This window comes from Manis pentadactyla, chromosome 8 (assembly GCF_030020395.1).
Source record: "Manis pentadactyla isolate mManPen7 chromosome 8, mManPen7.hap1, whole genome shotgun sequence".
Lineage (NCBI taxonomy): Eukaryota > Metazoa > Chordata > Mammalia > Pholidota > Manidae > Manis > Manis pentadactyla.
In genome coordinates, this window is record NC_080026.1 from 121,533,697 (window position 1) to 121,545,836 (window position 12,140).

Below are 12,140 nucleotides of genomic sequence, written 5' to 3' on the forward strand. Positions count from 1 at the left end.
TATACTATATGTGAGACTCCAGGGCACAATATCACAGACTTTATGAAACAAAAAGGCATTTCTCCTGCCTTCACTGTGTCTTTTGTGGTGCCATTGTTCAATGCTAAGAAGTCACACAATGACAAAAAACAATGCCCCTATGATGGGGGGAAACTTGATTTGGCACCAGCAGTGGTGTTTTCCATGGGAATGACGGTGGGGGCTGTGGCTAACTGTGGGAATAGTGCAAGTCAGCACTTTTTTGTAGATTTTCTTCAAGCCATTGTTTATTTTGGCTTTGGTCAGACCCGTGGCCTGCCTTGAAGATTCCCACTGGGCTTTCTGAAGCAATCAGACCTATGAGAGATGAAACAGGGATAAATAATTATAAAACACTCTACCTCCGCCCTAGCCCTCACATGTGGGGTGTGCCTGCTTCAGTGGGTGTGTATATACACACATGTAGGTCACAGTACTGCATATATGCACATTTGGCCTGTGCCTCCGCCAGGGAATTAAAGAGAGACCAAGGTTTTCTCCAGGTTAGCTGGCTCATTGTCTCACTATTATTATCTTTGTGGTAAGAGAAATCAGGGCTGTTTTGCACAAGTGCCAGTTTTTGAAAAATAACATTGGATGTAATTTGTTTGAAACTACCTTCCTCAAGTCCTTAGACATTTATAGACGTTTAAACATGAATAACTCAGGCTTGGTTCCAATAGGAACAAAAAGTCGTTACTGTAATTGTTCTGATAATGGAAGGTGACTTATTTCCACAGCTCTTAGGAACCTCTGCTCTATCCTAGCTGAAGAATGCAGAGATCAACCAATGAAAATTTGTCACAGGATAGCAACTGAGCAGAGAGTAGGTGTCACATGATTATAGTATGGTCCCAAATGTGAATACATGATCTTTACAATGCCAATTACTGATTGTTCCTATAGTATCAGCAGCAAGTTGTTATATTCTACAAATACACAAGGCTTTCCTGAAGGCCCTGTGAGGGTGTGTGTACTCTGAGTTTTATATAGTGAGTGTTTTAAAAAGAAATGTTTTTATTTTTTAAAAAAATGTTTCTATTTCCTGTAAGATTCTTCCTGACAAAAGTATAGGAAGCTGCCTCTGAGTAGGGTGGCTGAGTGGCACAGCTCCAGGGGGCAGCACTGGCTGTGTCTTCTACGTAAATGGTTCCCTCGGAGGAAAGCTCCAGGTGGCCTTGCGAGGTGACACTATTTCAGATGGGCTTATATCAGAGGTTTTCCAAGTGCAGATGCATCTTGTTTCCTGTAGCTGGCTCCCCCATTAGATGAAAGTAGGGGATCAGGCTCTGGTCTGTGTCTGAACTGGAATAAAAAGAGCTTACTATGGGTCAGGAAGTGTACTAAGGGCAAATATGATTTAAGAAGCAGAGATTTCACAAATGAGGAAACTTAGACCAAGAGAGGGTAGGGGAATTGTCCGAGCTCACAAGATCTGTGCAGCAGAGCTAGGACTTGAACCCTTCTCTATGGCACTCCTCATTGACCTTCAGCTATTCCCCCGACTCCACCTTACCTCCAAGGCCTGGAAAGCATTCTTGGTTCCTGCAGACCTTGATTGGGTGACAGCAGCAGCAATGGAAACAGTGTCAACTGGGGTAGAGGTCTTCAGAGCCAAAGGTGGAATTCAGGTTGGTAGGGGGGGCGGTCACTTCTCCCTCTCTGTCCAATAAAAGGGAGCCAAGTGTGGCGGCACCCTCGTGAGAGCTTTGCACAGCTGAGCTAAGGCTGACAGGAGGAGTGTGAAGAGAGATGCTTACATTTCCTCCCCCTTCCTGGGAAATAACTTTGCATTTGAAGGGTGAAAGAAAGAGTAAGTAAATCTGTAACCGGGATTTGGATTTTGTGGCCTGGGGATTTCATTTGGCTCTGTGAAGGCACACACCCGCCCGCCGGTGCCTCTGCGTGTATGTGTAGGGGTGCGTGTACTGAGGGGAGGGAACTTCAAGTTCTATGTGATGGCCTTTTGGATTGGGCTTTTATTTAAAAAAAAAAAAAGTCACAGCAGCTAACATTCATCGGGGACCTACTACTCTGTGCCAGGCATCATGCTGGAGACTTTGCGAGGTGTTATTTTTATGTGAAGACAAAAAAAAATATTAGTAGTTTGTTTTATGCAGGTGCACCCAGAAACACCGAGTATTTTTTCCATTCGGGTTAAAATACAGTGCTCTACACTGTGGTAAGATTTGGGGAGAGGCGGGGCAGGATGCTCAGCCCGGCTGGGGGCGGTCCCTGTCTCGCTAGTCTCCACCTTTTATTTTGACCAGTTCGGATGGTGACAGGCTCGCACTAGGACCCAGGCACCAGAGCGCCTCCGTCTGTCCTGTAAATTCATTCAATCTCCCATACACACAGACCCACTGCGAGACACACACGCGCGCGCGCGCGCGCACACACACACACACACACACACACACACACAAACATAACTGCACGCAGCGAGGCTCGGGAAGTCAGGTCGCCTCCTCGCCTAGACGCCTCCTCCGCTCCAGCCAGCCGGGTCTCCCCTGGGGACCGGAGCTCAGCCGCGCCGCGCAGCCCCAAAAGAGGACGAGCTCGGCGGACCCCGGTCCCTCCATGGGCAAACGCGGGCGGCCGCGCAAGGAGGCGCGCTGCGAGGGCTCGGGGCTGGCCCCTGCCATGCCCCCGGCGCTGGCTGCTCCCCAGCCCCCGGCCCAGCCCGAGGAGCCTGCGGGGGCCAAGCTCAGGTGCCCCTTCTCGGACATTTTCAACACCAGCGAGAACTCGATGGAGAAGCACATCAACACTTTTCTGCAGAACGTGCAGATTCTGCTCGAGGCCGCCAGCTACCTGGAGCAGATCGAGAAAGAAAACAAAAGTAAGTTTGGGGGCCGTGGCTCCTCCTCGGCGCCCATCTTTCTTGCTCGCCCACTCGGGCGACCCCTGTTGCCCTGCTCGGCCCGCGCCCCCTCCTCCCCATACACACCAGCCCTAGGCATTAGAGCCGATGACACCGGAGAAAGGACACGCACAACAAAGCTGCTAAAGATGTAACAAAGACGACGGGGGTAGAGAGGGGCCTGCCGGAGGGTCTGCGGGTCTGTCTCTCGGAGGATGGGAGCACCGCCGGCGGAGGAGCGGGGAGTGTTGTTTGCTGACAACTGAGCCGGGGAGCTCTCCTCGAGGTCGCCTTTCTATTTTTTTTTTTTTCTCCGGAGCCTTCTCGGGCAGACAAGTGTTGTTTTTCTGTCGCTCGTTCCTGGGTGGGGTGGGGATTAGAAGCCGAAAGTTGGAAACCGTAGGCAGAGCTCAGCGGGTCCAGAAGGAAAACACACACACGACAACAATACCAACCACCAAACAGCCTCCTCGGCGCGGGCCCGCTGGGGCTGTGGGCTCTGCTTCTCCCTCCTGGCTACTTTGCTTTTTCTCCCTCTCGCAGCAGGGCTCGGCTCAGGCCGTCGCGTCCACGGGTACACTCCCCTGCACCTCTGTTGCCTTGGGGTGCCATCCCCTGCCCCAAAAGAAACAGGCAGGGAGGGCTGGGCAGCGCAGGCAGCTTGCCCCCCCCCCCCGCGCCGTCCTGCGCCCGGGAAACTTGGAGAGGGGGACGCAGCTGGATGGAAACTTTGGGATCTCGCAGGAAACAATAGTTGGGGAGGAAGGTGTGGGCTGTTGTGTGCGGTTCCTTTATTTTCCGGGAGTGAGCGTGCAGGTCACGGAAGGCGAGCGCCTTCCTGGTCTGTTTCTACCGTTCCCCACCCTCCAATCCCCAGATTCGGGAGGAGAGTGAAGCGCGGTAAGGCGGTGGGGTGCTGGGAACCCCACCCTGGCCTGGCCTCCTTTTTGTATTTGTTTCATTTTTGCCCCTGCCAGCTGGGTCATCTAGTGCTCCCTGGGCAGTCGACTCAGCGCCCTGACCGGGCACACGTGTGCGGTGTCTCCAGCACGGTCCTCACAAATAATAGCTGTGAGAAGGGGGAAGGGACCGAGGCAGATAGATCGGCAGACTAGAGAAAACCAGGCTGTTCAATCTGTCCGAACAAGTAGGAAGATCAATGAGACCGAAGAGAGAGAGAGAAAAAAATAGTCCTATTGCAACGTGTCATATCTTGCAACCTACCCCCACCCCCTAAACACTACCACCCTCAAATACAAAAACATCTTAGCTGGTCGACACCCTAGACCACCAGAGTTAAAGTAACCGTGTGTTGGCAGCGCAATTGTGCAGAAGCTGTAAGGCAGAAACAAGCATTTGTGTTGGGAGGTCGGTTGTGCGTTCTTTTCTTTCTCTTCTCTCCTTTCTCTGAGTGCCTGTGTTGCGAGAAAGGCTCATCGCCGACTGTGTAGCTGAATCAGTTTGCGATTATTCATGGTTGGGCAGGTGTGTGTGTGGGGAATGGGCATTTGTCAGGAGGGTAGTTTCTGAAAAGCCAGCTCTGGTGTGAGCTGGGTGAAGACGTGGTTTTGTTTGATGTGTTTGCTTTTGTTGGAGGGGGGAGGGGCGCGATTATTTAGCCCCCGGCCTGGAGTCCCGGGTTCTCCGGAGTCTGTACAGTGGCGCGGGTCCTGGCGAGGGGTGCACCCGAAGAGGGCACCTTGGCAGTGTCTGACATACCTGGTTTGCCTCCCCTCGCCCCCCGTCCGAGTGAGGTGTACTGAGCTTCCACCACGTTCCCCCCACAATCTCCCCGCTTCGCACAGACAATCGGAGACCTCAGCCCTCCCGCCGCCTGTCTCCCCGCCCCCGGCGGCCCTGGCCGCCGCCACCTCCTAGTTTATTCCGTGCCGGGGCTCCGGCGTGGCCACCAGTCACGTAAGCAGAGGGCCGGGCGGCCGGGGCGGGCTGCCCCGCATAGGGCGGGCCACAGGGGAGCGGAGTCCGCTCCTGAGGCCGAGGAAGCCAAGGGGGCTTCCTCCTGGTCCCCCTCCCGAGGTGTTCGCGCTGCAAGCCCGTCACCCCCCAAGAGGGGCTCGGGAATCCCAGCGTCCAAGTCCAAGTCAACTTGGTGCGCGTAGTCAGCCGTTCGGCCCTCCTGCCCCCACCTCCTCCGGCCGGTTCCCCGCGGGAGTATTTTTAGCTCTCGCCTCTTTTCGCCGCCCCTGTTTAGTTCTGCATGACGTGATGCCAACGGTCCCCAGATTTCCCCGAGAGCGTGGGGCGCTGCGCCGTGTCCGGCTTGGCTGTGGGGACCCGCTCCAGGCCCTTGCCCCTTCCCCACCAGCTCACGCAGGCGAGAGTGACCTCCAGTAAACTATGGGCGAGCATCCACCGAGCCCTGTATTATCCTCCCTGCAAGCAGGAGCGGCCACGGGGGCTACTTTATCTTCCCCACTCTCGCCCTCCCCTCCCACTGAGTCTGGGTCTCCCGGTACGGAAAACGGCGAGCCCTGCATCTGTCTCATTTTACTGGGGGCGCTTCTTCGAGCTGGCTGCGCTCGCCGTTGTTTTCTGCTAGCTGCACACAATGCCCGCGCGTCACGGCGGTCCGCGTGTGCACAGCAATAACGCGAGTCGGGGGGCGGGTCGTGCGTGCGCCGGGCTCGGGCACTGCGGGTCGCTCCGCGCGCTCTGGGCTTGTTTTGCTTCAGAGCCCCGCTTTCCGAAACGCTTACATCATTCAGTCACTGGGGGAGGGAGGAGGATCTGGGCGTTCCATAGGATTCCAGCATTTCTCAGGTCCCCGGGTTTGGGAAAGAAGCAGGGACCGTAGCTTTTAAATTATTATTATGATGGGGGGTTGCTCAAGTTTTGTTTGCTGGGCAAGTTTTTTCTTCTTTTTTTAGGTCACTACTGCAAAGGGCATTGCTCGCCGGCTCAGGTGCACAACCTCCCCGCCTTCATTTCAGCCTTTTCCCCTGTAATCACTTGATCTCAGTTTCTCCGCCTCCTCTTCCTCCCCCTCCCAGCTAGAGACACATGGTTTCCACATGGAGACAAACTTCTTTCCTCTGACTGGACTTGACCTAGCTGCGTCGTGTAGCCAATCGACGGCTTCAGCTTTCTCTGACGTCACGCGTTGCTGAGGCTAGAAGCTGGGAGGTGGGGCCAGGAAGCTAGCCAGGAAATCTCTGGGAGCTGTAGTGCGGCCAGCTGGTACAATCTCTTCTTAAAGGGACGCTCTTCTCCCCAGGGACGGATGTTGATCCTTGATTCTCCATTCTCCATTTAGAATTCTGAGAGACCTTCCCGAAATGCACCGATAGACCCTTGTCACGAGTTCACATATTCCGTTTTTACTGTTGTCTGGAAAGTACTTACTTGGCAGGAGCTTGCCTTATTTTCCATTGTCGCCGGAACTGCGTTTCATTGCCTCTTTGAGGTTTCCGTACTAGAAGTGTTCACCAAGTTGTGGCCACAGTGTTGAATTATTCCCAGTAGATATAGTTAGTTTTCTTGGGGCAGGGGATTTAAATTCAGTCAGTCAGTATTGACTGTCTTGTTCCTTATGTAAGGATTCCCTAGTACATGCAGGTATATTCATTCTCCTGAAGGTCCAACCGATTTGAATCCCTAAGAATCTCAAATTAAAGGCTACCAGAAGTATTAATCAGGGAGACAGTTACCCTATTACCACAAATTCAGAAATTATATGTAAATAATTACTGGCATCATTACCTATATTCATTTGAGGTCCAATGGAGGGGTAGTGACTTAGGACGGAGGGTAATTAGGAAAAATATTTACTTCCTGTTTTGTAAAAAGTTAAAACTGAGAGGGAAAAAAACAGATTCACAAAAGGGAGTTAAGTGCCTAAAAGCTGTTGAGGAGGCAAGTGGGAGCTAGAGTAATAGGTAAGGTCTAGAATCTAGGCAGAAATGTCTTGCCAGTGTTTGCTGAAGGTGGCTCTGGGGGCAATGCTTTACAGAAGAATGATTAGATGGGAGTCAAAGGTATGGATTGCTCTTTGGAGTGGATTACCTGGGTTTGAGGGTGAGGTGCTTTCCTAGGAGCATGAACAGGCCAAGGAGCGGCCTCTTCCTCCTAATGGAGGAAGCTGCTGCTGTCTGGTTTCACTGGGCTCCACCCTGCGTCCTGACTTAATCTCCTCTGCTCCCTTCCTGCAGGTCCACCAGCAAGCAGGCTTCACAGCCATGACTCTGTGCTTGCCTCTCAGACTCTTCCCTCTGTCCAGAATGCCTTCATTCTGTTACTCTCTCGAGGGGCATCTGTATCTTACCCACCCTTTAAGACCCAGATCAGTACTCATCTCCTCTAGAAAGCCCCCCCTGGCTATTTCTTAAGTCACGGTAGTTGAGAGAATGAAAACTTTACAGTCACTCAGAGCAGAGCCCAAATTCCTCCTTAACTGCTTACTGGCTGTGACCTTCGGCTAGGTCACACAGCCTAGCCTCTCGGAGGTTACATTTTTTTGTAAAATGCAGATAACAGTAACACCACATAGCCTCACATCATTGATGAACAACTAAATGAGGTGCTTCACTTAAAGTATCTGGAATATAGTATATGCTCAATAAATAGTCACTTCTCTGCGCTTTGATAATCAGTATGATGCAATTCTCTGCTTGCTTGCTGTGCACTGGCTTGATCCTTGTAGGGAGATGATTAGCCTCTTAAGGGAAAAGATCACCTATAGTATTTCAATATGTGTTACGGTTGCATATAACATACCACTGGACAAACAGTAGAAACAATATACATTCTTTGGTTGGATTTGCCATTTATTGGCTATGGCAGAGCAATCAGGTTTGAAGATCAGGGGACACAGACTTTGAGACTTAGAAAAAAGCTGGATATACAGATCTCTTCTAAGAAGGGAGGATGTCTCCCATAATCAACATAGACTGCCCTTGGGCTGTAAAGACCAGGGCCTGCAAGAAGACAGTGGTCAGGCCTGGAGAGCTGAAATGGCATAGTGTCATCAGCTGTGACTCTGAAACAAATCAGTTACTGGTTTAGAGAGCAGGGGACTAGGGCGACTTATGCTAATGTTAAGCAGTTCACATTTCTACATGGCAGGCATCTTATGATTCATTCATTCATTCTACAAATGTGTACTGAACATTTACTATGTGCGGTTGCTGCTTTGGAAACTCTGCGGGTTGATTTATGGTAGAGATGGAGTGGGGTATTTCTTTTTGGTGGAATTGTGTAAAAAGCATTCTTAAAGCCAACTTCTTTTTCCTCTTCATCCTAAATTATCTTCCTCAGATTCAACTTTCTTTCCATTTTTAAATATTCCTCCCAATGGTAAATGCCAGAAGTGTACTTTTGAGGATATTGTTGTGGCTCTCAGAGATCCAGAGCTCCCATGGACTAGGTATACTGTGTAGGGACCCAGGGAAATGGGGCAGGGCCTTTAGGAAGTTGGAGGTGCTGAATGGGGCCTTTCCTGGTTTGGACAGAAAAGTAGGCTTCATCAGCTCCAAGGAAAAACAACAGTTGCTCATCTACCTTACTTCTCTGCCCAAAACACTCTTTCGTTGACATACCCTGAAATGGGAATTTTTATCTGAAGATGGCTAGGCAAAATCTGGAGGTAAAACTGAGCGAAATGAAGTGAGTGCAGCTCAGCAGCAGCAGCTAATTGCAATGCATAATATCAATACTGGCTACCATTTATTGAGCACTGACTATATGCCAGTGTGGGGCTAAGAATGCATTATCTTCAATCCTCACAACAACTCCATGACATATGCAATTTTATTACCCCCAGTTTATGGACAGAGTAATCTCGAAGCAGGGATGATGTGTAACTTGCCCAAAGGTCACATGGTTAGTAAGTGGCAGAGCTGAGTTTCGAACCTAGCCCTCTGATTCCAGAATAAGCCTGCAATCTTAATAACCGTATGTGTGTATGTGCATTTTCCAGCTAAGGAATGAAGTCCAGCGAGGTGAAATGACTTGCTCAAGGTCATCTAGCAACGTGAAGCAGAGCTGGTATTTGAAACACCCTGTTGGTTGTCCAAGGTCTTCTTGCAAATACTCTGCTTAGAAAAAGTTTAGAAGTGAAGCTGGAGATAGAATAGCCAAGTGGAGAGGGCTTTTTGTTTTGTTTTGTTTTTCAGAGTTGTCCAACTCTCCTGGCCCTAACTCAAGTTCAGGCTCCTAGGAAACACCCCCCCCTTCGGCTGCCTTTCCCAAGTCTGTCCTCTGGGCATATTAGAGGACTTGGGCGGTTGCTATGGTACTGGGGCCAACAGCAGGTTCATCAAAAGCAGGGTCTTTTGCCTTTTAAAAAAAGCTGGGCCCTGCAGAAACGAATTGGCCACAAAGATTTGCATCAGTCATTGTGGCTTGTTCTGTTTTAGATCCCCCTGCCTCCCCACCCTACCCCCTTTCCCTACCACCACCACTTTCTATAAATACAGTTGGATAAATATTGATTTTAAACTGGGTTTCTGTAGGAGAAGCACATGGTTGCCCTGGCCTGGTCTTCACTTAGATACCACTAGTATGCCAGGCCTGACACACCTAAACCCTGACAGCTCTGGCTTCAAAATGACCTCTTTTGGGGAGGTGAGTTGTGGTTTTGTGGTTTTTGAGTTAAAAAAGAAAGAGAGAGAAAGAAAAAGAAGTAAAAAAAAGAACAACCCAGCAAGAGATGGGAATCTTCTTGCAGAATGAAGAAAATAATTTTCAGGAGGCAGGAATTGGGGGAGGTTTATGGCAGTCAAGACTTCTGAACCATTCTCTTCCCTTTCCCATTCTTTGTTCCACTGCATTTTAGGTTTTGTTGTTAAAGGAGGCAGGTGGTAAGACAACATCAGGGCCAGAAGGAACCCCAGAGGTCACAGAGCATCCATCATCCTCATTATACAGAAGGGCAGGCTGAGGCCCAGAGAGGGGCAGTAGCTTGCCCCAGATGGCACAGCAGAAGCAGAACCAGATCTTTCTGGACTGTGTACCTGTCGCCTGATGTGAGAATGGGTCCCAGGCAGAGCCCCAAAAAGGTCTTTTGTTTTACAGGTCAGGTGCTCTTAAAGTCAGCAATTCTCAAACTTGGTTTACAGATCCTAGGGTGTGTCTGGTTGTTGCAAAGGTCATTGCAACATTCTCAATAGTCTTTCAAAATTAACCTAATTTGAATCTGTTATTTAGAAAAAATAGTCTTTTCTTTTACGTGGGTTGGTGGGTGGAATGGGAGACGTCCAAAGGTGGTGGCAGTGACAGGATGGCTACCCAAGCCTTAACTGAAGAGAAGGAATTCAAGTCTTCCCTGAGGGGCCTCCTTCTGAGGGTAGAGGGTGGAGCTCTGGGCTCATACTGGAGAGAAGCTTCAATTCTGCAGGGACAGACACCTGCTCTCTGGCACTTCTGCTACTAAAGGGAAGTAATTGTCTCTGATATCATTGTCCCTGAGTAGCCTGGTTGGAGGTGTTAAAGCTGTCAACAGCTAACTTGATCTCTCTGGCCAAAAATAATGGGCACTGGCCACCATCCTCTTGAGCTGGAGGCTCCTTGTTTGCTTCCTCATCGTGGCAGAATGCTGTGCTGGGCCCCTTGCTTGTGAAACATTTAGAAAGTTCAGGTGACCCTTGCTTTGAGCAATAATCTCCAGGAAATGTATGTAAATAGGATCCCTTTTTAAGAAATTTAAATTAGAGAACCTCTCTTTAAAAGGCCCTTGTGGCAAATACTTTTATAAAATGTGGACTTATGTTGCATGCCAGGGATTCTCCATAAATCTGTTCTGTGAATTTATTCATTAAATTGGTATTTCAGGAGCACATGCTGCTTTATGTCAGGTACTGTGGTAGGCCCTGGAGGTACAGTCCCTGCCCTCATGGAGTGCATACCCCATTTCAGTGCCAGATTTTAGAAATTTATTTTCCTTAAAGTGAACCCCTAATGTGGGATTGCATCTGACTTGGGTTTTGTGTCTGGTTCTAGCATCATTACAGATAGAACCAATATGTATCTTGGACTTCCAAAAGGGATAGTTCCTCTACTCCCTGAGATGACCCTCTACCACCCCTGCCAGCCTTGTTTAAAATCCTTTGTGTTTCCTGTTTGCCCTTGTAATTTTTACAGCTCTGACTTTTTTTTTCCTGCCTGAGCTTTCAAAACCAAGTACTACGTAAGCAGCTTTGTAAATAAGCACTTTCCATTCACTTCTTTACAGATTGGGGCATTCTGCACTTACAGGATGGTCCATAGCAGTGTTCCTACCAAGCCCACTCTCCCATACAACATGCCCTTGGCCGCGTACCTCTAATGTCCAATTCCAGGGTCTGCTAAGGAAATTTAAACATGGCAAAATTAGAAAGATAAACACGGTGTCCTGAGAGAGTTTGGGAAATTCAAACTAAAGCCAATAAAAGGAGATTCGGATTACCTACTATTTGAGATATTTTGCTCTGTGTCTTCATTGTCTTTAGCAAGGATACTTGCATAAAGATGATTTGGGACTATTTTAATACTGTTGCATTAAAATGGAAGTCATGCCCAGGGTGGCTCTGGTCATGGGTAGCAAGTGGGAGCTTGGGGGGCCTTTGCTTTTCTTTCTATCTACAGGGGCGCAGAACTACCTTATAGCATCCCTGTATTATCTCCCTCTTACCTCTAGCACACCTAACCATCTCCACCATATTTCTGGACTCCCAAGATTCTGAGTGCTTTGCATACAACTGTCTTTCATTCTTTCCACCAGCAATAAAATTTAGCTCAATTTGACAATTTCTAAAACCTGCCAGGTGCCAAGCACTGAGCTTGGTGCTCCCAGCGTACAGTATGTATGGTCTCCAGTTCCAGTTCATATTCCAGTGCAAATGATAGGTAAATAGAGAACAATAAATAATTCTTGTCTATCTCCTGGAAGTCTGATAGCCCCAAGGGGGCTGCTGACAAGTGCAATGTCGTTTGTGTTTTCCAAAGGAGTAGTGATAATGGCCTCCTTTTACTGAGCAGTTACTATGTGCCAGCACAATGCTAAGTGTTTTAAGTTAAATTCTCACAACCATCCAGTCGGGGGGTGCTATTATTATCCTTATTTTATAGATGAGGAGAGCCTTTGCCTTAGCAAAGCTAGCTTTCCCAAGGCCACGTACTAACAAAGTGTAGAACTGAGACTCGAACCCAGGTTTCTCTTTCATACTAGGAGAACTTAGGGCTCTGAGAGCAGCCTCAGGGAGCGAGAGGCAGGAAATGGATTTGGCATGTTTGAAGTGCAGGCTGAGGGTCCCCTTGGAGGTGC

General features: G+C 49.3%; 1 protein-coding gene and 1 long non-coding RNA gene across 2 annotated transcripts in view; one reads left to right on the forward strand and one right to left on the reverse strand.

Moving 5' to 3' along the window:
- The first annotated feature begins 2,387 nt into the window (after positions 1-2,387).
- The window catches only part of MXI1 (MAX interactor 1, dimerization protein), a 77,440-nt gene continuing 67,687 nt past the window's right edge, over positions 2,388-12,140 (forward strand). The window contains exon 1 of the mRNA XM_036899012.2: positions 2,388-2,860. Within this exon, the coding sequence (XP_036754907.2) occupies positions 2,599-2,860 (262 nt within the window). The 5' untranslated portion in view covers positions 2,388-2,598. The remainder of the gene's footprint in view (positions 2,861-12,140) is intronic.
- On the reverse strand, positions 3,173-5,870 carry LOC118919247 (uncharacterized). Its single transcript, XR_005027423.2, has 2 exons — positions 3,337-5,870; positions 3,173-3,241 (listed from the first exon to the last, which is right to left on the reverse strand). It is a non-coding gene; the product is annotated as an uncharacterized LOC118919247 (long non-coding RNA).